General features: G+C 38.0%; 1 protein-coding gene across 1 annotated transcript in view; it reads left to right on the top strand.

Annotated features, from left to right (window-relative positions):
- Positions 1-24,247, top strand: part of LOC131983443 (USP6 N-terminal-like protein) — a 31,803-nt gene extending 7,556 nt beyond the window's left edge. The window contains exons 2-14 of the mRNA XM_059348154.1: positions 109-182; positions 6,922-7,007; positions 7,091-7,130; positions 7,246-7,326; positions 9,170-9,277; positions 10,638-10,747; positions 13,779-13,827; positions 16,822-16,942; positions 17,115-17,209; positions 17,356-17,421; positions 19,469-19,568; positions 21,171-21,323; positions 21,901-24,247. Of these exons, the coding sequence (XP_059204137.1) occupies positions 117-182; positions 6,922-7,007; positions 7,091-7,130; positions 7,246-7,326; positions 9,170-9,277; positions 10,638-10,747; positions 13,779-13,827; positions 16,822-16,942; positions 17,115-17,209; positions 17,356-17,421; positions 19,469-19,568; positions 21,171-21,323; positions 21,901-22,556 (1,731 nt within the window). The 5' untranslated portion in view covers positions 109-116 and the 3' untranslated portion in view covers positions 22,557-24,247. The remainder of the gene's footprint in view (positions 1-108; positions 183-6,921; positions 7,008-7,090; positions 7,131-7,245; positions 7,327-9,169; positions 9,278-10,637; positions 10,748-13,778; positions 13,828-16,821; positions 16,943-17,114; positions 17,210-17,355; positions 17,422-19,468; positions 19,569-21,170; positions 21,324-21,900) is intronic.
- The last annotated feature ends 3,702 nt before the right edge of the window (positions 24,248-27,949 follow it).

The following is a 27,949-nucleotide window of genomic DNA, read 5'->3' as shown; positions in this document are numbered from 1 at the left end:
CCCACATCGATCAGCTGTGTGCTTTTTCCCTTTCCTGAGCCATCTTCACTTGTTGTTGTTGTTGTTATTTTCCTGCAGCTCACAGACTTTCTTCTCCCTTCTCTGCAGATATTGACATGAAGAAAGACATTGAGACTCTAATAGCAGAGGAACGTGCTGATATCATCTTGAAATATGCTACGGTGAGTTTCTGCTGCCACACAAACAGTTTTTATTTTATTTAGTCCAGATGGATCAGCTAGTTTTATAGAGTATTTTTTAGATTCTCACCAGGACACAGATGTATCTGACTTTGTTGCATACATGTAATATATTCAATTAAAGGAACTGTGATGTTTCTTTTTATCATGTTTCAAGTTTGCATAAAGTGTCCAGCTCCTGTTAGCAGTTGTTTTTTTTTTTTTTTTTACAGTACTACAGTTTGAGGATGATTTGAGGAAATTGTGCCAAACATGTTGCTACACTATCTGCTGTGTTATGTGTTAATCTTCTGTAGGGAAAAGAGTTCACGCTGGGTTGGTTTTGTTCTTAAAAGACACGCTGAGGAGGACGAGAGCGTAAACTCAAATGTGTGTTTGTGTGCAGTACATTTCTGCATGTGTGGAGGACAATACTCGTGCATTAATAACACGTTGTGTAATAATATGTTTGTGCCTGTGGTTTGATGTGATTGGAGAATGACTACTGGAGCATTATCAGTATTAAATCTGACTGAAAATGAAACTAACATTCAAACCATCAGGAAACTAAAACTTGGTCAAAAACTAAAACTGAAGTCGGCCTCCTTTCCGCTCAGTTTTAGTCTTGAGCCAGACGCTCCAGTGAGTCTTGGATGGACTGGAGTCAAAGATCAATAGTTATCAGTACCTGATACTCATGTTGAGCCAAAAACATCTCTCTGGTTTTAAAGACTGTCCTAACCAAAAAACGGCCCGATATATCGTTTGTGCAGCAGCTTAATTATAGTAGCCGTGATAAATATGAAGGACACCCAGATGGCTCAAATGCTGTCTTTGTATGTTCGCAGGCAGTCTCATTGGTTAGTTTCTATCTCTCATTGGTTAGTTTCTATCTCTCATTGGTTAGTTTCTATCTCTCATTGGTTAGTTTCTATCTCTCATTGGTTAGTTTCTATCTCTCATTGGTTAGTTTTTATCTATTAAGCTATTCTTGGGCTGCTCCCCTCATACCTGTGTCATACATGTGTGGAAACAAAACTCAACATGGGTTATTCTCTCAGAATACTGTACAGATGTTGGTGCCAAAAGAGAGAACTGAGTTAGGTAAGAAAGATTTTCGTTAAGCCCCTTTATCATGGAATAATTTGGACAAAAGGAGTTGAAACTTTCTGAACTGATCACAATCGGTGAATTTAAATCAATTCTAAAGGACAAAGAAATGTCTTCCCTTGGTCAGTGTGACTGCTCCTTATAAGTCACTACTGAGGCTCACCCAGTGTTGTTGTGATGGCTGTATTTGTATTTAATTGTTCATAATGACTATGTTTAAATGTTGTAACTTTTCTGTTTTTATGCATACACAGTGTAAAAAACAACAAGGTCCATTTATGGTGGGTGGGTCAAACAAACCCAGAACTTTGACTCAGGAGACCAGCGTTTTTGTACGTTTGAAACCAAAAGTCAACGTTATTTGAAGTTATGTCAATCAATTTTTTTGCGTAATAGTGTCACTAACAAAACTAACTGACTTAGATTAGATGTACATTTTCCTTCAGACCAAACAACCTCAGATGTTGATTGCTCTCAAATATGACCCCCAATGAGCTTCTTTTTTTGAAAAAAGGGCTCCTCTACCAGACGCAAGGGTTCAACACGCCGTCATACATACAGTCATGAAAAAAAATTATTAGACCATTGTTTTCTTCAATTTGTTGTTCATTTTAATGCCTGGTACAACTAAAGGTACATTTGTTTGGACAAATATAATGATAACAACAAAAATAGCTGATAAGAGTTTAATTTAAGAGCTGATATCTAGACATTTTCCAATAATTTTCTTGATAAATTGAAAATGTCTAGATACCAGCTCTTAAATTAAAGTCTTATCAGCTATTTTTGTTGTTATCATTATATTTGTCCAAATTGTACTAGGCATTAAAATGAACAAGACATTTCAGAAAATTTCTATATGGTTAGGGCATAAAAGATGTTCTGTTTAGGTGTTAGAAAAGACAGTTTAAACAGTAAATAAAAGCACATAAATACCAGAAGTGGCTGCCGGACGTGACATAGTTATGTTGGTTGTGTAAAAAAACATGATGTGCTGAAGTCGAGTTATTTCAAATAACATTGTTAACTTTCCATACAGGATTCAAACGATGGTCTCCTGGGCGAAAGTCCTGGTTTGTTTGCCCCACCCACCTCCCCTCGCTACTTAAGAGCAACTTTTTTGAGATGTATACTCCATTTTTTTGATTCCCACCTTTGCTTTCAAAAATCTGAACGTCACGAAACATGGGGATGTTTGCACATTTTGGAGAAGGACAGTCTTGTTTTGTTATGCCCACTCTTGTACTTTTTTTCCTAACCTTCAGCAAGTACTTGCCTAAACCTGATCAAAGTGTGACCAACAAAACAACGTTAACGTGTTTAAAACGTTACGTTTAGGTATGAGGTCACATGTCTCCTGTGGGTCATGTTAGAGGGTAGAAATAAACAAGCTTGTGTTGTCGTCTGGTTTGGAGGATCTCTTCATCACATTTATGGATGATTAATGGATCATTTATGGATCACTCAGGCGTTTATTTGATCATATTCAAGATAAATATTACAACATATATGGGAACATACTGTTTGTGTGAAAATATGGTGTGATATTAATAATTTCCAGGTGTTGCTGAGCATCCACATGACAGAAACAAATGTTATCACATGTCAAAATAAAAAGCATGTAGGAGCTGTGAATCTTCAGCTCAGAGTGGTGAACGTGCTGATGCAGAGACGAACAAGGGGGGGGGGGGGGGGGGGGGGGGGTGGCAGCCAGAGGTTAAATTTAGCTCAGCAGCTCGGGGCAGAGGATGGGGTGTGTGTGTGTGTGGGGGGGGGGGCTGCTCTGTCTAGCCATAGCAACAGCTGTGACACAGTGTGCAGCGATTGACTTGACACGGACCTCCGGGCACTGGCTGCGGTCCCGGTCACCGTGTTTTCTGTGTCTGGATGCTGGTTTCCGGCCACAGAGCAGAGAGGAGGACCACGGTTTATCCCAGGAGGACTCTGGGTTAAAGCTGCCACAGATACATGCAGGTTCAGGTCTTTCATGGAGCTAAAGCTGCTTCCCCTCTCTCACCCTGATCTCCGGCTCCTTCTTATTCTCTTGATTCAAGGCCGACAGATATTATGTTTGAACTGTGATTCAGTCAAGCACGAATAGAAAAGGAATACATTCTGCGATAAAATAGTTTAAACGTTAAATATGAGAGTCAGGCTTGAAAATGAATCCATTTCCTTAGTTATTACTGAGTTTCTGGATCTTTGAATCTTCACTTTTCTTGAGATTTTCTTGTTGCATCACAGAAAGTGTCATCAGATCTGAAGTGAAACTGCAGATAGGATCTCGATGCATGAAAAAATTAGGTTCAGCAAGCTACAATTTCATTTTTGGCACAAGATAATATGCATCACTCACAAAAGTTTTCTCAAATCTGTGTATTCTTTGAGATGTTTTGCACTAGTCTGATACAGACAGCAGGGTTACTTTTTAACACTTTACTTTGAGATGTTTGAGCATCATTTTCTGAAAACCCCTTTTTCTATTTTAGCAAAAGAATCCAAACTTCTCAAAAGCTAAATGTTGTTAAACAATATTGATATACAATATCTTTGACTAAATAACAAACAGCCTAAAACTGACAAAGATTTGAACTTGAATGATCAATATTGACCCTGGAAATGTCCGTTTTAAAAAATTAAGTGCAGTACATGTTATTTGTTGCTTCATTTGAGAGCAAATGTGTCATACAGACAGAAGAAGAAGTAGCAGGAATGTGCTGATCCAGGAGGATAAATCTTTAAGGTCAAGATAACCACATTTTGTAGGCTGATATATTGTCCAAGAAATGTCACTGGGATCAAAATATGACAGAAGTAAACCCCTTTTAAAGACCAATAGATTTTTAATTGTGTTTGTGTAGAGGAGCTGCCTGAGCCCCACCCACGGAGAAACTCTGACAGAGAGCAGAGGAGAGGACAGAAGCAGTACGACCAAAAAAGACAGGAAAAAAGGGTGTCAGCATGTCTTTTTTTCTGTTCATTCCTTCCACCTTAGATACTGTGAAAAAGGCCTAAAATGATCAGTGAATGAACCCTGTGGGTTTTATTCAAATACAAAACAACTTTATTTATTCCCGGGGGGCAATTAAAGGCACTTAGAGCAGCAATGTAGACAATGTTAAAAACTGTTAACACAGCATACACAGTCAACACAGAATTCAAGTAAGTTAATTGCACATAAAAAAAGGCTAATGCTACAATATTAAGTATGTAAACAAACGCACACAAAAGGCGATAATGTATGATATATATAGCTATGACTTTAATAACTTTTACTCAGCAAGTCTAGGTGCTTTAGATGCTTTAGATTACATTTTATTGTCCCCAGGGGGGAAATTCATTTTCACAGCACTGTACATACAGACGTCAGCAAATACTACAGACAATCAACAATAACAAATGGTAAACATTACAAGCCTGTATTATAATTATTGTGATAGGCCTTCTCAGAATTTGAACATTCAAACATTTTTGATTTTAAAGTTGTTGTTTTTTCAGCACTAAAGAGTCATTTAGACTCACTGCCATTGTTAAAGTATTGAGTCTTGATTCATTCAGATCATGAGATCACTTGTTCTATAACCCAACGACGAACGAAGGCCTATATTTTCTAATTCTCCTTTAAAAACATACGTGGCTGCATGTTATTAAGAGCCATATTTTTCTGGATTGTACCACACTGAGGTCAATAAGGTCATTTGGTTAAATTGTCAATCTTGCCTATCCTGCTTTTTGATTTTTATAATTGAAACTGAAAGCTCATTTCAGTCGATTTTCTGATTTAAAGCTGAAATTGTGACAGCCCAAATACTAAGGTTTGATACCAGTAAAGTATGGAGGCTTGATACCCAGACAGCCGTCATCCAGTCTTGTTTCTTACATTCTGATTAATTCTCTGATTGGAATCTATTTCTGAACTCAATAGTACTAACTCATCCTGACAGATTTGTATTTCTGCGGCTCTGATCTCTTGTAACACTCTCTGTGGCTCTGAACAGCGAGGAGATATTTTTAGTCGTCTCACTTTCATGCCGCTGACATCACTCGCGGTGCCTCTGGGGCTCAGTGTGCCGACTGAACCGCGAAGCAGCCGTACAGTGTGTGACCTCCTCGCTGGGAGCAGGAGGCTGATTGGCTGCCTTCCAGACACGCAGCAGTGTTGTTGTTCGGAGCCTCTCCGGTAGGCTGTCGCAGGATTAGCTCCCTCTCTGTTGAGTCAACACTGGGACCAGATTGTAGCCTAAATGGATTTTCCATGATACAAACATTACAGATAAACTTTGTGCTGTTAATGCAGATTCTGTTTGTGTTGGACAGTTTCAGTGTGGAGAGCTGCTTGCTGATTCAGTTTGACTTATTAAAGATGTTTGTGTTGAAACCTTTTAGTCCAACTGTCTCTGCTGTGTGAAAGGACACGTTCAGTGTGTGCATGTGCACCTTTTCACTGTCAAACTGTGTGTGAGTCTGCAGAGATGCAATCAAAGTGTGTGAGCATGAAAATGCACGTGTGCCAAAGGTTATTTAAATCTTTTGGAGGTCCGTCCCCTCTGTGGCTCAGATAGTTTGACAATTATTGGATGGATTGCCACAAAATTTCGTGCAGATGTTCATGTTGCTCAAAGGAAAGATTCTAATAATGTTGGTGATTCTTTCACTTTTCATTTATTGCCACCAACAGGCCAACAGTTACACTTTTTACTGCAACTAATGACAAAATAGCTCTAAAACTAATGATTTTAGCAAGCGACCAACATGAGGCATTATTGTGACTATGTGAGACTAATAAAAGGATCACATCAGCATGCACAAATGCAAACTGCATGCAATATAAATACTTAGCATATAGTATAGTTATATTTCTTCAGTAATGCTAATATATGCATTAACATTTATATTGTTTGTGTTTACATGCAACATGCAAACTTATCTCTCATGCATGCTTTTAAGTGATTTAATCTAAAGTTCTTACATCTATAAATTTAATTTTAACTGTTTTTTCATCAGTATCTTCACACAGAACACAAACATTACATGGTGAAAACGTGAGGTTAATTTTCTTTCTTCCGAACAAGATTAATCTTTCTAAATAGTTTTGATGCTAAATACACAGCAAGTACTCAATGTACTAAATATATTAAGGCTTTCAGCTTGACAAGCTGATGGCTGGAAGATGAACTTGAGATGCCCTAAACTCAGCGCCATACAGAGAATAAACCATGGTTTTACTTAGAGAACTTGAAGGCAGGCTCCCATTCATTCCTATGAAAATTGCTCGGTGGTGCATGACGGCAAAAAAATTTGAACTTCATGCATAAAAATACCCAGATCCTCTATGGCTCCTCTGCATCTGTGGGACCACAGAGCAAGAACACTGGAGCCTTCTGTCAGCTCGTCAAACAGTGTTGTTTTCATATTAATGTAGAATTTCAGTCGTGTTATAAAAAGCCTTAAAATAAGTCGTTTTTAAGGCAGATGGCATTGACTCCATCAAGTCTATATTTTTGTTTTACATTAAGTGGATAGTTTAGTCAAACACAGTACCTGTATATCCATATTATTGCATGTAATGACATGTAATGTAATGTAATATTATTGACTCTGTATTTGTGTGTGTGTGTGTGTGTGTGTGCAGGGCAGGCAGGGCGGGGTGGAGATCGACCCCTGGGAAGATGCTGACTACAGCATCTACAAAGTCATCGACCGCTTCGGCTTCATGCAGTAAGTCTCTCCTCGTCTTCAGCTGGTGACAGTAGAGTCTGTGAGGTCGTTTATCTTATTTTTGTGTTTATTTTGTCTTCCAGTGAGGACGAGCTGCCGGCCCCGACTGCACACGAGGAAAAGGTAAAGAAAGAAATGTTGTGTGTTTGTTGTTGATGTGAGTAGACGCTCCTCAGCAGCAGCTTAATAATAACAATAATAATAATAATAATAATAATTGTCTCATGTCTCCTCACAGAGGAAGCAACTGGAGATCGAGCGGGCAGAGAAGTGGCTGAAGATGGTGAAGAAGTGGGACAAATACAAGAACAGTGACCGGGTGAGACACAGAAAACATTTTCATTTGAGCTGACTTCACTGCTGATGAGTGTGTGAAGTGGATGCTGGTTTCCGTGTGGTCGGTGCAGTTACAGTTTACTGGATTCCTACATGCTCACTCATTTTCACATAATCCCCAAAATATGAGTCAAGGAAAACCTCCACCCACTCTGAACACTTTTCTCACTAAAACATTGTTCTTATCGTGCACATTTAACCCTTTTTCTTCCCATAAACTAGAAAAGAGCTCTGATGAACCAAACTCCATTCAGAAAACAAACATTTTAACAGTTGTCAGCTTGTTCTGTTGCAGAAAAAAAAAAGTTTAATATTTATTAAAGTACAATTTTAGGTAACAGAGCCAGAGTGTCACTGTTGTTATTGTTTTGGTTCTGTAGTTTTATTTAATTTTTTTATTTTTTTTTTAATTATTTTAATATTCTTTTTCATGTTAAGGATATTCTTAAAAATTAAAAATGAATTGTTCTTTGAAAGAACGTACAGTACTTGTATTATTATGTTGTTATATTGACCATATGAATGGTTTAAAAATGACAATAATATTAATTATCACAATTATTTTGGGACCGTATATATTTTCCAATAAAAAGTAGTTATTTATTAGTTTATTAGTTAGTAGTAATTAGCCTAAATTTTGACTTTGTGATTTGATGTTGGCAGACTAAAGTAAATATTTTTGTTAAATCACATATTAAAGACCAATTTTTTTCACATGTAGTATTTGTAATTTGGTATTTGGTTGTAACTGTTACATGCTTTCCATTTACAGTGATTTACATCTGTAAGAAATTTTGAAATTTTGAAATTCTGTTTTTTATACTCTGATAATAAGTGATGATAATAAGTGTTCATGTTGTTTCAACATTATTATTTAAAACTTTGTTTCTGTATTTAGGTTTTATTACCTCAGCTGCAACTATTCTTCCTTGGGTCGTCACAAAAGCAAGACAAGTCATTTAATAAACATATCACATCACATTTTATACAATTTACAACAAAAACAAATATAATAAGAAATTAAAATAGCAAAAATAAGTAGTTCTCTCACATTTATATGGATATCTTATAGTGTGTTTTAGTTCTTTTCCCTGACCATGGGAACCCTTAATGTCATATATAGCCTAAACAAATGTTTCTCTGAATAATTACTGCTATTAATTTTTTTTTAAAGCTCAAAATCTCCCGAGGATCAGATAAATGCAGCGTTAGTTTGTGTGAATGTGACCTGTAACCCTATTAATAACCTTATTGTCCAAATTAAACTGTGCTGTTGTGTTTATGCATTTCTCTGCTTTAAGAAAGATACAAAAAGAAAACATAAAATCTGCTTCTCTGTCCTGAGATGTTTGGGTGGAAAGAGCGACTAACAGCACCCAATAAAAGTTCTAATTTGGGTATTTTCTGAGTATTTAAGTTGAACATTTCCACCCTGGCTGCCAGAAGCAGCAGCCAAAATGTTAATGTTACATTTGGGAGTTTAAAACCAAATAACTGTTATTATTCTGAGCAGTTACTCAATCCATGTTACACACACACATATACACACACACACACACACACACACACACACACACACACACACACACACACACACACACACACACACACTAACCTGCTCCTCTGTATGCTCACTGAATCTGTTTCAAATGTGAGAAAGTTTTCTCTTTGTTCCTGTGAATGTTGTCGTAGGCGAAGCGAACCGTAGGCGGATTCAACTTTCCACTGACTCACACTCACACAGCATCAGCTCTCTTAAACCTCCTGGCTTTTTATTCACCCAGTTTATGTTTATGTTTCCTCCCGCTCTGCTCCGCTGCTGTCAGATGGTGAAACGGGTGTACAAGGGCATCCCCCTGCAGCTGCGGGGCCGCGCCTGGGCGCTCATGCTGGACGTGGAGAGGGCCAAGAAGGAGAACGAGGGCAAGTATGAGGTGTGTGTGCTCACAGGCACGTCATCCAGCCTGCAGGGAGGCTGTGAGAGGAGGGAAACATACAGATCATGCATAAAAATCTGTGCTGCAATGAGGCACACTGTAACCCGCTTTTTAACTTTTCATTTGAAGCATTAAGAGTCTGTGAATAAATGTGGAATGTGCTACGAAACAGCCAAACTAACTTATACTTCTGCATTAACCCTCTGAACTCAACAAGCCGTTTCAGGGTGTTTTTTGCTCTCTGTGTCCTTGTATTTCATTGTAATATATGAAATCTCTATAAATCTATAAGTCCTGCAGCTCTGTGGATTCAGCACAATCAGAACAATTGAAACATGTCTTTGCACAGAATAACATAGTTAGAATGACAGAAATCAGAAAAAAGAAATAATGCAAGTTGCTTTAAAAATTGGAATAAAATTGATTTATATATAAACACTTTTCCAAGTGCCCACAAGTGTCCTGAAATATTGTACAAAAAACCCTGAAAAAAATACAAAAAACACAAACAAACACAAAATGTCCGAAAAAGACATAAAATGATAATATGTATATGTGCAGCCTCTGGTGGACGGATAACGTCCGAAGCACCAACCCTTGGGTTACGAAGCTACCAGTGATGAGCCGATTATAGATTATTAGAATATGTGTATGACCTGTAATCATACAATCTGCAATCGCGAGAAGATAGAAGGAACAGATCCTCTGGTGACACCGGAACTTATAGATGTTCCCGGGTCATCCAGGGGTCACAGGTGACTTTGTCGGTATAACTACTCGACCTACGCTTACAAGATGGAATATCCAGTGCTTAAAGCATCGCCTCTGGCGGTCAGTAAGAATGAAATAGAACATCACACACACACACACACACACTCTAGAATTGACTACAGCTTTTTATCACAGTGTATTAAAGGAGTGAGAGCAAAACAGGCAGATGGATCTAATGGAGATTTGGAAATTATTAAATAACTGCATTTCATACATATTTAAGCACATTAATTCCTCTGTTTTTATTTAAAATCTCCAGAGTGAAATCAGTTTACTACCCAGTATCACTAAATAATGAAATTACTTGAAGTCATATCAAGCTTAAAGATGCAGATTGTGAAACAAAACATCAATACATTACTGGAAACTGATCTCAGATATGCATGAAAAAAAAAAGTTTCTTCTGATGTATCAACCTTCACTGTATCACTTTTCACTTCTCTGGGGTCTTGCCTCCATTTGAAAACTCTTTAGCTCAAGATTGTTATTAAATTTGGATCAGTTTTCTTTCATTTTCTCCTCTTCACTCAGTCAGAGCTGCCTGTTGTGAGCCTTATTGACTGATCTCTTTGTTTTTCCCGCACAGAGGATGAAAGAGCAGGCCCAGCTGTACTCGGCAGAGATCAAACAGATCGACCTGGACATCAACAGGACGTTTCGAAACCACATCATGTTTCTGGATCGCTTCGGAGTCAAGTGAGTTCACATCCAGAACTGATTCCATCTGAAGCTGATTTTCATCAAAGTTCTCACTGAAAACATGTTTCCTCTAATGTAACTTTTACACACTGAAATTTCAAGAAATTACTAGACAACTTCTATTTTGTATATGTTGTTGAGTTATCGTCTTACCCAAATGTTTCCAACAAAGTTCAAACCAGCAAAATGTGTCATTTTAATGAAGGTAACAATGTGTTTCATTTGGTCGCCTTTTGTGTTTGTCTGACAGATACGACGGCATATTAGGGACAAGTATGAAAAAAACTAGAATAATATGGACCCGGTGGAGGGGGTAATATTTGGAGGAAAAAGTTTACGAGATTTAAGTGGCAAATCTACAAGAAAAAAAAGTTGCACTTTTACAAGATTTAAAGTGGCAAATTTGTGGTAGATTTGCCACATTTTTTCCTCATAAGTCTGCAACTTTTACTCGAAAATTTGCCACTTTAAATTTCATAAATCTGCAACTTTTTTTCCTCATAGATTTGCCACTTTAAATCTTGTAAATCTGCGACTTTTTTTCTAATTGATTTGCCACTTTAAATCTCGTTAATCTGCAACTTTTTTATCGTACATTTGCCACTTTAAATATCATAAATCTGCGACTTTTTTTATTCCACATTTGCCACTTTAAATCTTGTAAATCTGCGATTTTTGTATCATAGATTTGCCATTTTTTTCTAGAAATATTACCACCCTCCCACAGATTCATATGTATATATATATTTTTCATACATGGCCCTAATATGCCGTCATAGACAGAAGCTCCATAAACTGACATTTTATCTAGTTTTAATCCACATTTTTTAAATGCACTTCAAGATCCTGTAGTTTTTAACTCTATTTGAAGGATTTGAGTCATTGGATGTCTGAATCTGAAGTTATCAGAGAAACGAGCTGAGCATATGTTAGCAGCAGCTCCAGGACATCCTGTGTGCACCAAACTGCATTGAAAAAAACACAGATTTTTAACCTAAAACTGCTTAAATCAGTGTTTTTACAGGTTTGAGTCAGCAGGTCTGTGTGTTTTGGAAAGGAGGAGACCTCTGAGGAGGATTCTGCTGCTGAATGAAGAACGCTGAAAGAATCATAACAGGGAGAAACTCACTGTAATGACGCCACTAATCCCATGAGCCCACGCTGCTTCACAATGACAGAAAACCCTCTCTTGTTATTGTTTTGATCGAGGAACCCCCTAGTGGCAGAAAACTACATGCATTAAGCTGCTTGTAATAAGAATCATGTCCGCATACTTTTGTCCACACGGTGCATGTTGCTGCTTCGTGTTTTAATTTTAAACTGATGAACTCTGCAACCTGGAGACAAACAAACCGCTCCACATCTTTACCGTAGCCTGATTGTGACCTCAGAGCGACCTGGCTGAGCGAGGCGGTCTGAGTGGAACCTGATCCTGTCAGAGTGATGTCACCGACAGTTTAATAGACCGCAGGCCCGTTCAGGAGCGGCAGTGGAAAAGTCTGAAGCAGCAAAATGATTCAATATTCAACAGTTTAGAGTTCAGCCGCCCTGAAAAAAATCTGTGAGACCAAAGCATTTGTTACATGATTCATTCAAGAACTGTCGGGAAATTGAAAATATGATGATGATGATTTCTGTTTTTACAGATTCTGGCTGTGCTTAATAGTACAACTTTTAAACGAAGGGGTTCAAACCTGCCTCTGGGTTTTTGGGTTCAAGTGGTTAAAATGATCATGATTTAATTTTATTGCAAAGATCTGTACCACAAAGATTTCTTCTTAGTTCTGTGGAAAACAATCTGAAGGTCGGGACATCTCTGCAGCACCACAACACTCATTAATTTTGCCTTATACAGATATTGAGCCTTCCTCCATATTGTGATTTTGCTAAAATGCTTATTAGTTGTGCAGCTGTATATTTGTTCTTTAGTTAGAGCTAACTTTTTTTTTTATTTTTACAATGAACCAAAAACGCTGGCTCACTGTGTGATTTTAAAAAAAAAATATCCGTGTGAAATTGTATTCCCACCATGCCAGATGTTCCTTTCACACAGAGATCCATTCAGCTCAGAATTAAGGCACATAGCTATCTTTAACCAGCTGTAAAAGATGATTTTATTTAGTGTTCTTTCCTTTTCTACAATAGTGTTCCACTTTGTTCTGTGTTTCTGTGTTTTCTTGTTCTCCATGTTTTGTTCTGTGTCCTGTTGTCTCATCTCCTCTGTGAGGACTCTCAGACTCTCTGTTCTTCAGAGAGTTTGTCTGTAACTCAGTCTGGTTTAAACAGAACAGAGTGAGACCTCCTGTAGACGTCAGCACAATCTCAACTCTGCTTGTGTGTCAAACTGTTCACTTTAACTTCACTTCTTAACATTCACTAAACAGAGAATCACATTTTCTGACTATTTCGCATTACATAATAGTTGTAAGCTCCTTGTGACCATTTTGCATGACTTTTTTTTACTTTGCACTGGGTTAAAGTCCAACTATAAAATCCATTATATACACTGTGCTTCGTCAAAAAAATATTTTAAAAAACATTAAAAAAGTCTGCCAAAGGCAAACAACCGTGAGTTATTTTCCAGATAACTTCTTTAAAATATGGATAACAGACTTTTTACAGTTTTTTTGTTTATTTTCATTTTTTACAGTGAATCAAAATTTTTACTGTAAGAAAACAAAGTTGCTTTAATTTTACATTCATCCATATGATGTGTATGTTTTAAAAAAATGTTTACACAGAATTCATTGTAATTTAACATTCAAGACCATTAAGCCATTAACCATTTTTTTTTTATTACAGGATGTTTAATCATTATCTTGAGACACTTTCCATAGAAAGCAGAGAAAATAAACATTTTTAGGACACAAATCAGGGTCACATCAATCAGAAATTAAGTCACATGAGTTATATAACTTATCCTTAATTTTCCATCTTGTTTTGTCTCTCTCTCTCTCTCTCTCTCTCTCTCTCTCTCTCTCTCTCTCCCTCCCTTCCTCCCTCTCTCCCTCTCTCTCTCTCTCTGTAGGCAGCAGTCTCTCTTCCATGTTCTCTCTGCATATTCAGCGTACAACACAGTAAGTGGCTGTTTTTTAAAACACCAGTTAAACTTGATTTAACAGATAGAAATCTCTCTCGTTTCCGTTTCCCCGAGCAGAGCAGAGGCTTGTTTTCCACAGTGCTGCATGCTGCTCCTACAGTCGCTCTCATGTATCTGATTATATGTCTGGACTTTATTATCACGCCACTTTTATATCCACAGCTGGTGGAAACAAACAGAATCAAAGTGTAGAGTTTCTCTGTAACACAGAGGATATTAAGAACATGTTGTGAGGTTTAAGTCTCATTCTTTTCAAGTTTTTAGCTGAAAACCACAAAGTTATACCATCATGCATCATCAGTAATATTGGTTCAAGGTGTGGCTCAGGCTGAGGGTTAAGTGGTTTATAAAAACTTCTACTTTGAGTCAGTTTTTCAGCCTGAAATGCAGCTACAGAAGATAAAAAGACAGACTGAGCAGCAGAGGCTGTGAGTCACAGATCTCATCCTGGGATCAATAGTTAGTTTATGACAGCCTCAACAAAACCACACATATTAGAAATGTTTAGCTTTTGTTGCATCTCTGCTGTTTTCCCTGAATGTTAATGTTGCTTGTGTTTCTTGGCTAAAAAAAAAACAATTGCAGGGAAAACAAGATATGTACTTACTTTTGTATTGTTTTTTAACTTGTTTTTCTTGATTACTTTGGCTGTGTTAATGCACATTGCATACATTTTGGAGGGTGTGATCTGGAAGTGTAACCTCCTATAAAGCTCCTATACTAAGTCTTTAATCAGATGCATGTCCAAAATAATATAATACCTTTATTTATATAGCACCTTTAAAAACAGCGTTCACAAAGTGCTTTGACAGAACAAGCATGAATAAATCTCATGCAAAAATAAGAAACCAACAATAAAGAAGAAAATATACCACACAAGTTAAAAAGACCAACATCACGTGAATGCAAGTCTGAAAAAATGTGTTCTGAGAAGTGACTTAAAAGAATTCACTGATTCAGCGAGCCTTGGGTCCTCAGGCAGGGCGTTCCAGAGTCGAGGGGCCCTGATGGCAAACGCCTTTAGTTTTGAGCCTGGACTCTGGAACAGCCAGAAGGGACCCGCCCGAGGACCTAAGGCTGGCTCATAAGGTGTCAATAACTCTGAAATGTAACTTGGAGCCAGCCCCATGACGCGCTTTAAAAGTGATCAGTGAAATCTTAAAATATTTCTTAAACGAACATGGAGCCAGTGAAGAGAAACTAAAATCAGAGTAATGTGCTGCCGTCTGTTAAAACCAGTAATATACACTTAAAGACCCCCTCCACTCAAACCACAAAAAAGTGTTGCTTTTTTATGTTTATGTCCCCTAAATTATCTGACCTTGACTTTACTGACGTGTATCTGTGTAAAGATTGTCACTTGAGAGGTGTTTTCACATTCCTCTACTGAAAGGGAGATGTCTCTGCATATACCAAAAATTAAGTAAGCTACATTAGTTACATCACAACTTCTAAAGCCAATCAAAAGCAGTTAAAAGAAACCTGAACTGCCTGAACTGCACAGAGCTCCTGCTCTCCGTCAGTCAACAGATGTTGACTGACGAGAACATCTTTGGGCCAGATACAGAATTTCTCAGTGAGGAAGGAAGAGTAGAAGTGCTTCCAGCCCATTTGGAAAGTTTTTTTCTTTTCTTTTTCTAAAATATTAATCATCAGCAGAGTAGTTTTACATACTTGATTCTGGAGGGAGACTTTAAGGATGAAAATGTCCCATTGAAACCTCATTTTTTTCATCTCACAGCCATTACACCATAAAACATGTATTCTATTTTTAATTTAGAGCCCTGTTTTTCAAACTATTTTTAATATTTTCCACCAGATTTAGCCTCATGTTTCTCATGTTTGCACTTTGGAGTGAGTACATGCATTTCTTCTGAGTTATTGCTGCTGTTTTTGGAGCTTTGCAAGGTTTTATGACATGCAGCAGAATATATGTTGTTTTCTAATCACTGACATATCTCATACTGTAATTACATTTTGTCTATTTTTCTCAATAAACAACAACAACAGTGGCATTAAGTTAACAAATTGATATTCAAAGCTTTATTTTTGTAAAAAAAAAAAAAGAAAAAAGAAAAGGAAAGATTGAATATTTAGTATTTAGACTGATGTTGTTAAAAAGATTAAAAAAATTAAATGGAAAAATAATATTATTTTATCATTTTATGCCATTTTTTAAAATACATTTTTATTTTTACATTTTTGTCCACAAAGGTGACACGATCGTTTTATTTAAAGGCGTTAAACAATTTAAAATGTTAGTATATTTAAACCTAATGACACAAAACAATACTTCCTGCCTGCAGCAAACATTAGCATCACTTTATTTTTATTTTTTAAACATATATTTATTGTTTTTTGTTTTTCTTAATACATCCAACACTTAAAACATCAAGAACATATGGCAGTAATGGAAATAATATTTAAAATATTGATAATACTGACAGAATCAAAATAAATGAATGACTAAATAAATGTAGATAGTAAAAAAAAAACAAGACAAATAAATAAATACAATTTGAAAAATCATAAAATCATAAAATAAAATATAATTAATAATAAAATAATAATCTTAGCGTAGGTTACAGTGTACATTCCCAACAACAAATCGGACATTTTTAATTTTCTTATTCTCCCACTGCATCCTCCATATCTACAACCTCAACACTTCCAGAAATATCTTCCAAATTTTATAAAATTCAGAAGCCCATCACTTTATGCTAGGTGCATGCTGGTTCAGGACCTGCACAGTGTGCATTAAACTCTTTTGTGGAGGACAGAGAGAGTCTGAGCTTTGCAGTGAATGGGGATGTCCACTCTGTACATTTTATTTCCATGAGATAACTAAAGGATCCTGATCCTTTTCCCGTTCAGTGCCAAACCACAGCCGGTCCACTCAGGAGAAAAAATGCTCTGCAGCAGTGTGGAAGCTGAAATGTGATTAGCTTTCATTTTGTTCTGCTTCCTGCAGGAGGTGAGCTACTGCCAGGGGATGAGTCAGATTGCCGCCCTGCTACTCATGTACATGAACGAGGAGGACGCCTTCTGGGCGCTGTCGCAGCTGCTGACCGACCAGAAGCACGGCATGCACGGTGAGACGTCACGGCAGACTGAAACATGAAAACATGTTCTCAGGAAGTGCTATAAGAAAAGGAAATAAATGTTGAAGTGATTTTCCTCTCGGGGGGCTGTAACTGATTACAGGCTCGTATTAAGTGGGATTAAAATGGGCCTCTCTGCTCTTTTCCTTTTTCTCTTCTGCAGGATTTTTTGTTCCTGGGTTCCCCAAACTTCAGAGATTCCAGGCACATCATGATCAGATTATTTCCAAACTCATCCCCAAACTGAAGAAACATCTGGTGAGATCACAGTTACACAACACAGAATGAAGAGGAAGAAGTAACCCTGTTGCAAGAATTCACATGTTCTGTGACATTAAATGTGATTTTCTTGCAGTTTTAGATGTTTACTGACTGATTGTCTCTGTCTCTGTGTGCCTCTGTAGGACAGGGAGCAGATGTCTGCAGGGATTTACTGCACTAAATGGTTCCTGCAGTGCTTCATTGACAGGGTGAGGAACCTGACTGACTGATTGTTTCCTCTTCATCCTCTTCCCATCCCTCACTCTCCGTCTCACCTCCAGTTTATAACACTGACATCACATTTAATGTAACGACTGGACAGAAGCCCAGAGCAGCCTGTCAGGCTTTCATCTTCTTCATGATGTGCAGATAACAATTCTTTACTTATAAACACATTACTTCTATAGTGAGAGCTACAAGACTGCTTCTCTGTCTGCCAGGTTGAAGGGTTTTCTGTGAGTTTAACATTATTATCCGGATCACTCTTTTCCAGGGGAATCCAATAACTATAGCAATGTTTGCATGGGAATGTGCTTGTATAAATTGGGCTAAGATCACAGGTTAACTTTGTTCCATGTGTATCATGAATCACCTTATTTAGACCGACTAAGAAGTATTTACACACCAGGGGCATGATGAAAAAATGATGCAAAAATGCTTTAAATGCATCAAAGCTTTTCAAACAGGCAGTGCTGAGAATTTGCAATCAGTAATAGGATCTTAATTAAGGTATTTGCGCTAACTTTCAACGAGTGCAGACTGAGTGCAGAAATGCCTCTGTAAAGACCTACAACCAATAAGAGTAATGAAACTTGTGACATGGCTCTGAGGGACACATGCAATTTGGGGCGGTGCTTAGTCCGTTTTAAAGCAGAAAAAGATTGCAGTGGGGTCACAAACTTTCTCAAATTGCAGCTAAACAGTCACTAAAGTTTTAAACATTTGAGAAGAGAAAAAGCGGACACAGTGTCAGAATCTTGATTTATATTCGATGAGTGCTGCCTGTAGTTTACTTTAGACTTTAGATTGCATCGTATTAAACCCGCCCCATATCAGATAAACAGTTGTGATTGGCCCGTTCAGGGTCAGGACGGCTGGAAATGTGTCTGCACAAGAGTGATGCCAGGCTCAGCAACCGTAGCAAATAAAACACGAGCTCACAGATTTGTCTGGATACATCAAACTATTATTTATTTTTGGAGCCAGAACTGCCTATATTTGGACACTTAGTGGACACTAAATGCTAAGTTACCTGCCAACACTAGAGATAGCTAGTTTTTTTATCAAGGTGCATACATACAGTCATGGAAAAATGACTGAATGTCTTGTTCATTTTAATGCCTGGTACAACTAAAGGTACATTTGCTGATATATAGCCATTTTCCATGGTTTTCATGATAATGATTTTGGTTATTATACTTTACCTCTATCCTGATTGACAGGTTGTCTTAGAAGCAACTTGTCCATCACAGTATAGTCCTGCCATAAATGCTCCCCTCCCCTAAATAAACATCATTCTGTGTTGAAGAAGACTTGAAACTAACGATTGAGACCATAACCTAATTATGAGAATGTTTACTGAAGTCAGAAGTTGGCTCATTTTCTCATAGACTTCTATACTATCAGACTTCTTGCAGCTGTTGGAGTCTCCCCCTGCTGGACGTTAGAAAGAATGCAGTTTTAAGACACTTCTGCATTTACTTCACTCCTAAGACCAACCCTCAGGAGGTTGCTGCTCATGAAAACTCTGAAACAGATTTCCTTAAAAAGAATCAGTTTCAGTTTTCAAATAGTTTGAATAACAGAAGAGCTGTGTCGGTAGTTAACATTAGCGGTGCTGTCAGAGTTATTACCAATAATCACTAAAAAGAATGTGTCAGATTGCCCTTTTAAAGGTAATTTTACATGATTTCAGCATAAATCCTCGGGGTGATATTTGAGCTCGGGGACGTTGCATTATAAGGGAGCATTAAGAGCTGTTAAGCTAAACTGCTATTAGTCTCCTCCGTGCTTGCCCACAATCCTGTGGTGGTGGTCTGGCAGGATCCGTCCGCTGTCAGCACTTCTCTGTCCCGCTGAGTCGCTCAGCTCCGAGGGGCCTGCGGGCCTCTGAGGTCTGGGAGGCACCCAAACAAACCTCCTGACTCTGGCCAGGAGGATTCAGAGCTGAGAGATGTGAAAGTCCCACACAAACAACACGTTTAGTCAGTCCCGGATGTGACGTGTTGACCGGTTGTTGTGTTCGTGTCCCTGCAGACGCCGTTCACGCTGACCCTCCGCCTGTGGGACATCTTCATCCTGGAGGGAGAGAGACTCCTCACCGCCATGTCCTACACCATCCTGAAGATTCACAAGAGTAAGAAAAACACTGACAGATACTTCTCTACATGAGCTGAATCACCAAACACAAGGTCTATTTCAGTCTGTTAATAACTATTGAAATTAAGTGGTTTTGATGATTTCCAGTTGTTTTCTTTTAAAGTGATATTCAACATTTTCAGAAATCAAAATTTAGCTTTTCACAGGTTTGAGCTGGACTACACAACCTCATGTTTTTATATCAATAGTATTTCACTGAACCATGCACTTTTTAACCCAGAGATTTCACTTTTTTAATCAAAAACAAGCCAAAGTTCTCAAATGATAATTGCTGTCTATCACAAGAAACCAAGCCAGAAAAAAAACATTTTATTAATTACAGTCAAAATTTAGATTTAAATCACAAATTGCCTGATTAAAAAGTGTGAAAAACTAGAAAAAGGTCACTCAGTAGAGTGCAAATCTCCACCAGACACTGAGAATCTTCTGCACAGTAAAGCTCTGAACTACATTCAGAAAACAGGCTTTTTTTTTTTAAGCACATTATTTATTCATTTTTCAAGTTACGGAACAGTAACATTAAACGACAAATCAATCCCACCCACCCACCCCTCACAAGGCCGAAATAAATAATTAATAAAATAAGTAAAATAAAATGAATATGAAATAATAAAATGTATTTAATAAATAAAAAATAAAAAAAACAATTTATACTTTTATGTACAGACACACAAACACACAAGCACTTATACTCTTATATAAAGGTATGACAGGGACTTCCTATATCACACGCACAGGTCCAGCTGATCGCATCAGGTTAGTGTACTAAGATGGTGTTAAGTAAGTAGGTAGTTAAGGAAGAGATGCGTTCTCAATGAATTCTATGAAGGGAGTCCAGGTTTGAACAAATCTGTCCTTTCTGCCACCACGACTATATTTCAGCTTCTTTAATGGAATCATAGAAAGCACCTCCTTAACCCAGTGTTTAAATGAGGGTGGTTTTACTGACTTCCACTGCATAAGAATTAGCCTCCATGCCATCAGTGTCAAAAAAAGGAAACAGGCATTTTAAGGGTTGTTTGTCTGTCATCCTGCAGACAGACCTGACAAAGCATGAATCAGATTTTATACACATCGGCATCATGTTGTAGTTATTTCAGCATCTTTTTGATCCATCCACACAGATAAATCACAGAGAAACACACCCTGACACATTTCAGTTTGTACTAAAGATAAGATAAGATATTGACTTTATTGAACAACAGGAAATTCTTGTTCCAGATTGCTCCAAGTTACAAAAACAATCACAAAAACAACCACAATATAGGATAATATAAGAAAAACAATGAACAAAATAGGTAACAATAACAATATATAATATAACTATGACTATAAATATAACAATAGAAAAATAGCAGAGGGTGCAGAGGGTGAGAGGTGTTGTCCATGATGTTGAGCAGTTTCCTCTCTGACACTTCCACAACAGACTCCAGTTCCACTCCCAGGACAGAACAAGCCTTAACAGTATAAGGAGATAAAAGTCTTCTTTACAGAAAGGAGGAGAGAAATTAGAAATATATGGCTTTAGCATATAAGTGTGTGTGTGTGTGTGTGTGTGTGTGTGTGTGTGTGTGTGCAGAGCGTATGCTGAAGATGTCTCTGGAGGATCTCAGAGAGTTCCTGCAGGAGCGGATCGTTCACACTTTCTACTACAGCGACGACGTGATCATCGAGCAGCTTCAGGCCTCCATGACTGAGCTGAGGAAGATGAAGCTGGACCTCCCTCCTCCAGGTACACCGCTGCACTGAGACCACCTCAGCTTAGAGTACAGAGAATCTCAATACGCACTCGGAAAAGTATGGTGGCCCTGAGAGTTCACAGCAACTGCAACTTAAGAAAACACATGCAAATACACAAAGATAATGATAATTTCACATTATAACGTTAGCCGGTGATCGATAGCGTGCTAGCAAGACCAAGACCAACTTGGTGCTGTTGAGAGAGACCAACTAAAACGTGTATCATTTATTTATTTGACTTGTTTAACTGCAATGTGATTGATACAGGTTAGCGGGCTATCGCTATATATCACGTTATGACATGAAAATATCATTATCTTGAAATAACATGATAATATCACAAGCGTGTCCGGACGTGTGCATCACTTTTAAGTGTCCTCTGGAAACACTTCTGTTGTGTTGTGGTCTTTGCAGCGTGTTTTCTAAAAGCTGCGCTTGTGTTGTCAAATTGATGAAGATGTTTTCTCAATTTGCTTGTGTTTTGTGAATTTTGTTTTTTTAAGTTGCAGTGCTATGAGCTCTCAGGGCCACCGTAGAAAAGTCATGACGATTTGAATTTATGTCCTCAGGGAAGCCAGATGAGTTGCCTCGTAAGCCTCTGGGCCAGGAGCTGCCGGTGCTGCTGAGTCCGGTCCAGCCCTCCAGAGGGAAGCCGTCCTCAGCCCGAGCCGGCCTGAGCCTTCACATCATCTCCCACCAGCCCGACTCCATCTCCCCGGACCAGAGCCCCTCCAAGGATCCCAGGGATCTGGACGCCGTGGACGAGGAGGAGGCCCCGCTGCCTTCCCCAGACCCCATCATCATCCACAGCCGGGCCCCGCTCACCCCTGACGGCTCCCCGCTGACGGGGCCTCCGCCTTACCAGCCGCCGGGGAGCGAAATCCCAGCAGGTCTCCCCTCACCGCCGGATCAGGGCCGAGATGAAACGGCACCACAGATCGCGGATCCACCCTCGCCGGTCTCCACAGATGACTCCTCTGTGGCCCCTCGCTCTGCCGTCAGCACCGAGCAGGCCTCCTGCAGGGTCCCGCGGACTCTCTCGGCTCCCGTAGCCCTGCTGGCCTCACCGGCTGCAAGTCTGTCTCAGTCTGAGAGTCTCTCTGCAGCAGGGAGAGATGAGGACAGTTACCTGGTCCAGCTGCTGGAGCAGGCCGCCGCTCTGCCCACCAACAGGAACCTGAATCAGGACTCGCCAGAGGACACACAGGCTCCGGACACGTCCTGAAATGAGCACCAGTTTATGGATCATGTTCCCTCTCTCCGTTCATTTAGTGTCTCACCTGTTTGGTACATAAAAATGTTCTGTACAGGTCAAGTTTGGACAGTTTGGTGGACAAGGTCACTGTTAATAATCAGTCAGATTATCAATGTCAAGCAATAATTGCTTAAAAATGTGTTCAGCAGTTTGAGAAACAATATTAGTTTTGGTTTGATTTGTCCAATTTTGAGCGACAAAGTAACTAACTTTCTAAAAAAAAGTTTTAAAGAAGCAAATTTGCCCCTTTAAGAAAAAATCAATACTATACTATACTGCTATACTATAGAATTACTTTTTTTGAAGGGGGTCATTTTTGGACATCCCATAATATAGTGTTTTTCAGTTAATTTCTGGTCAGACTATAATTGACCCATTTTAAGTATGTTTAGGCATTTTAAATTTGACCATTTTTGACAAAAATCAACATGCCTTTTGTATGACTTTTTTCAGTTTTTGGACATCCCATAATATGGTGTTTTTTCACTATTTTTGGACAAACTATACTACCACATGTATCAACAGATGTTGCCCCATTTCTAGCATTTTAAGTATTTAAACATGTTTTTATGTGAGGTCCAGGTCATCACATTATCAGTTGCAGAAATCAAATGGACTCACTGTTTGGTCTGTATTTATTGAGCATCTTATTAAGAATCACTCCTGGAAGTTAAATTGGGTCTAAAACCAGAGATCCCTCTGAGTAGGATTTATTTGTAAGGTCCTGTGTGCAAAATAGGGAGCCAAAACTGCAGATATTCATTGCTTAATAATATAATTAACCAATAGGCCATTTGCATATTAGACTGTAAGTAAATAATATGTAATAATGTTGCAAAGCCACACAGGTTTCTGGCAGGACAGCATGTGTTCTTTCATCAGTTCTGCATCAAAATGAATCCGTTCTAACAAAGTGTTATCTTTTAATGAACTGTTGGCAGATAATCTCTCCTCACACAGGACGTCTCTGTCTGAATGTCGTCTCCCTCAGCTCCCGACAGGATGGGGGGAATTTCCTTACTTTAAAAAATATGATAAAAGGCTTTTACACCTTGGCCAATTAAGACGGATATCTATGGACGCCTTTTCTGCCAGTAAAAAAAGAAAAAAGGATAAAAACTTGATGAAAAATTGATCCTGTGAGTCATTATGATGAAAAAACTTTCTTGAAAGTATGACTTAATATCCCAAAATAATGAGAAACTTCTCAGAACGTTCTTAGTTAATGTTTTGAGTAAAAGCCTCTCATTATTTTGAGATACTTCCATGGATTTATTTACTCTGAGACTCTCAATAAATACAGACCCTGTTTGACTGCAGTTGCTCTGCAGCTTTGTCAGGTCTAAAAAACACTGATGACGTCATGCTTATGTCATCACAAATGTCTCAAATTGGGTTTGGAGACTAAAGATCTTTAGTGGAACTTCTGAGTTACCAGTTGTGGGTTTGGTGTGTAAACAATGTGGGTGTTTTCCAGGGAAGTGTAGGAACAAGAAACAAGTGATTTTGAAACTTGACTCATACTAGGGACTGAAATGTAGCCATTCGGGAAAGGACAGTCCAGATGTTTTGAAGTGTGGTTGTATGATGTTCTTCACCAGAGTCAGTTTATGACTTGAAACTGAATCTGTTACCTTACTCTCTTCAAAACCACCAGACTCCATTGACAAAAACAGTAATTTAACCTCACAGAACACAGGAGCTGCTGGTTCACTGCTGCCTCCATCGGTTAGTTTGTTTGTGTTATTGTGTGACTCTGATGTTTCAAAGGTTTTGTTCAGATTCACCAGAGTCACACAATAACACAAACAAACTAACCAATCGAGGCAGCAGTAGACCAGCAGCTCCTGTGTTCTGTGAGGTTAAATTACTGTTTTTGTCAATGGAGTCTGGTGAGAGCATAGATAAACCGTGAGATTATTCTAAATATAGCGTACAACTAAACTGATAATGATCTTTTTTAGGTGTCTAAAGTACATTTAACTGCTGCCCCCGTCCACAGCAGCACATTGTTAAGCTTCTGACTGTAAGAACCTCATACGACCACACTTAGAACAATAAATCAGAACTGAATCCTTGAATTTGTCCCCCACAAAAATCGACATACTATAGTATGACTTCTTTTGAGGGGGTCATTTTTGGACGTCCCATAATATTTTGTTTTTCTGTTATTTCTGACCATATTATACTCTAATATGTATCAACAGACTACAATTGACCCATTTGCACTTTTAGGCATTTTAAAATTTGACCCTAAAGTACATTTATCTGCTGCCCCTGTCTACAGCAGCACATTGTTAATCTTCTGACTGGAGAAGCAGCCCATAAAACCACTTACAATAATAAATCCAACAGAATCCTTTAATTTGTCCCCCAGCTTGAAGGTGGAATAATCCACAGTTCAAACACATTTCAAATATTGGTTTTGGATCCAATTAAAATGATTTATTATCTAATTACTTTAACAGCAGGTGAAACTAATTTGTGCAGAACAAATGTACCTCACATCACAAATACTTCATGACTGAACCCTGTTAAAGTCACTCTCCTCTCCACTCTGTGTGCACACCGCATGTTATTTGCATTTTGAGAAACTGCTCATTTCCCAGAATGTGAGCGAGCTGTTGGCTCTCACCGGAGCTGTAGGATGATGAGGAGACGCAGCCACACTGACTGGCTGTCAGGACACCTTACAGGACTCTGGAGCATTCAATATCACATCCACTGTTTCCTGTTTGGCTGAAAAATCATCTGGAAAGTCACTTTGATGGGAGTTTTCCTGCAGAGAGAAGGAACCAGAAAGCGTACAGAGGTCTCCGAGGCATCACCCTTTACAGCAAAATGAACTTTTTTGTAGTTTTGTAACGTTTCGTCAGAGAACAAATGTTGCTCAGTCGGCCTTTGTAAAATGTTTGCTAGCAGAGTTACAGTTTTATTTTTTGTACCAATGTCTTGATGCCTTATTTGGATCAGCTTCAGTTCTTCTGTGGACGTTGTTGATGTTGAACAACAGAGGAAGTGAGGTCATTCGACTCAACATGAGGACACAAAATAAAAGCAACTTCCAGGAGTTGGACTTGAACATGAAACCTCTGACATGGTGAGCTGGCTCACTGTTATTGATTGTACACATTGAAACCTATTGAGCTCATTTTAAATAAGTGGTTTTCTAGCTCAGTAATTTATTGTTTTATCTTCTTAGAAAGGCATCCAGGTCATTTCTCCGCTCTCGTGCTCACTTTTTCTTCAAGAACTGGAATATTTGCTGCATTTCCACTGAGCTCCTTGAACGGTTGAAATAGCTTTTTTTCCTTTTTTTTAATCCTGCAGAGGAGGATCTGGAGTTAGACTTTGTGTCAGACTTTAATAGCAATGTGTTTGTACAGTATTGTAGAACCAGTAGGTAAGAAAAGTTAGAACCAGTTTCCCATCTAAGGGGTAGAAACCCATTTCTCCAGCTCTGTGCTTAGAAATATTGAAAGGCTGACATCTTGTGGTTGCTTTAGGTTAAGCATGACTCTCTAGATTTAGCCCAGAGGAGTAGAAATGTAGTTTTGAATTTAGAATTCATCCAAACGACAACAAATCAGATTAGAAGTCTTGCAATTTAATGCCATTATTTGAATGATGTGAATATATTCTGATTTGTAATGACATTTGACTGTAAACTCCAGCTACTGTAAACATGTTTTTGAATAATTGTGCATCAAAGTAGCCACAGTTGAACCAATTTGCAGGTAGTTTTACTCTTTCCTCAAGGAGATGAAGTTATAGTAGTTTGACATTGTGGAGCACGTCAGATTGTGGAGTGTTTTCATTCATTCTTGGCTACAGATTTGTTGTACATTGAAACTTACAGCACCTTTTTGTTTGAAGAACTTAATTAAACCCTGGAGCTGAGACAATAAAACGTTTATCTTCCTTGATTTTCTGTTTCTTGTCTTTGTCTGTCAGAGTTTTGAGAAAACATTTGACCATTTTTGACAAAAAATAATACAAAATACTATAACATGACTTTATTTTTGAGGGGCTCATTTTTGAAAAACCAATAATGTGGTGTTTTTCTGTTATTTCTGGACATATTATGCTCTAATATGTATTAAGACTATCATGGACCCATTTTGAGTATTTTTAGGCATTTTAAAATTTGACAATCTTTGACAAAAATCAACATACTATATAGTATGACTTTTTTTGTTTTTGGACATCCCATAATATGGTGTGTTTCTGTCTTTTCTGGACATATGCTCTAATATGTATCAACAAAGTATAATTGACCCATTTCTAGCATTTTTAGGCATTTTAAAATTTGACAATTTTTGACAAAAATCGACATGTGATGTATGACTTTTTTTAGGGGTACTTTTTTTTACATCCCATAATATGTTTTTTTTCCACTATTTTGGACGAACTAAACTACTACATATATCAAAAGAGTATAATAGATTATACTCTATATAGATACATTTTTTGACTAAAATCAACATGCTATATTATTGGGGGGCATTTTTGGACATCCTATAATATTGTGTTTTTCTGTCATTGCTGGTCATATTATGCTCTAATATGTATCAGTAGACTATAATAAAGTAATTTCTAGCATTTTTAGGCATTTTAAAATTAGACCGTTTTTGACAAAAATCGACATTTTTCAGTTTTTGGACATCCCATAATAATGTGTGGGGTTTCTTTGCAATTTTTAGACAAACTATACTACCACATGTATCAACAGAGTATAAAAGACTAATTTCTAACATTTTTGGGCATTTTAAAATATGACCATTTTTGACAAAAATCGACATTTTTCAGTTATTGGACATCCCATAATATGGTGTTTTTCTGTAATTTCTGGCCATATTATCCTCTTATATGTATCAACATACTATAATTGACCCATCTGAAGAATTCTTAGGCATTTTAAAATATGACCATTTTTGGCATATATGAATTTTTTTCTGTCAAATTTTTTGGACATCCCATAATATGGTGTTTTTCTGTCATTTCTGGACAAACTATGCTCTAATATGCATAACCAGTGGCAAACTGCCTAGAGACAACAGCAAAAACATCTGATTGGATAACAGGTTTCAGGACAGTAACCCTTTCATTTCTGTAGCACACTTGATTTAAATTGAGGCTAAAATAACAATAATGACTATATTTCAGATGAAATATTATATTTAGAAAGCTGATGTGGCAGGGCTCCTCTGAAGGAGGGTTCCCCTCTGGTGTCTGAACACACAGAAGAGGTAGAGGTAGACAGTGAATGAGGAGAGGAACCTTTAGTGAGAACAAAGTGGTGAATCAGAGGGATAAAACATTATTTTCTGAATGCTTCACAGATTTATTTCAATGTTGCTTTC

This window comes from Centropristis striata, chromosome 2 (assembly GCF_030273125.1).
Source record: "Centropristis striata isolate RG_2023a ecotype Rhode Island chromosome 2, C.striata_1.0, whole genome shotgun sequence".
In the NCBI taxonomy this organism is placed as follows: domain Eukaryota; kingdom Metazoa; phylum Chordata; class Actinopteri; order Perciformes; family Serranidae; genus Centropristis; species Centropristis striata.
This window is presented reverse-complemented; position numbering and strand designations above follow the sequence as displayed.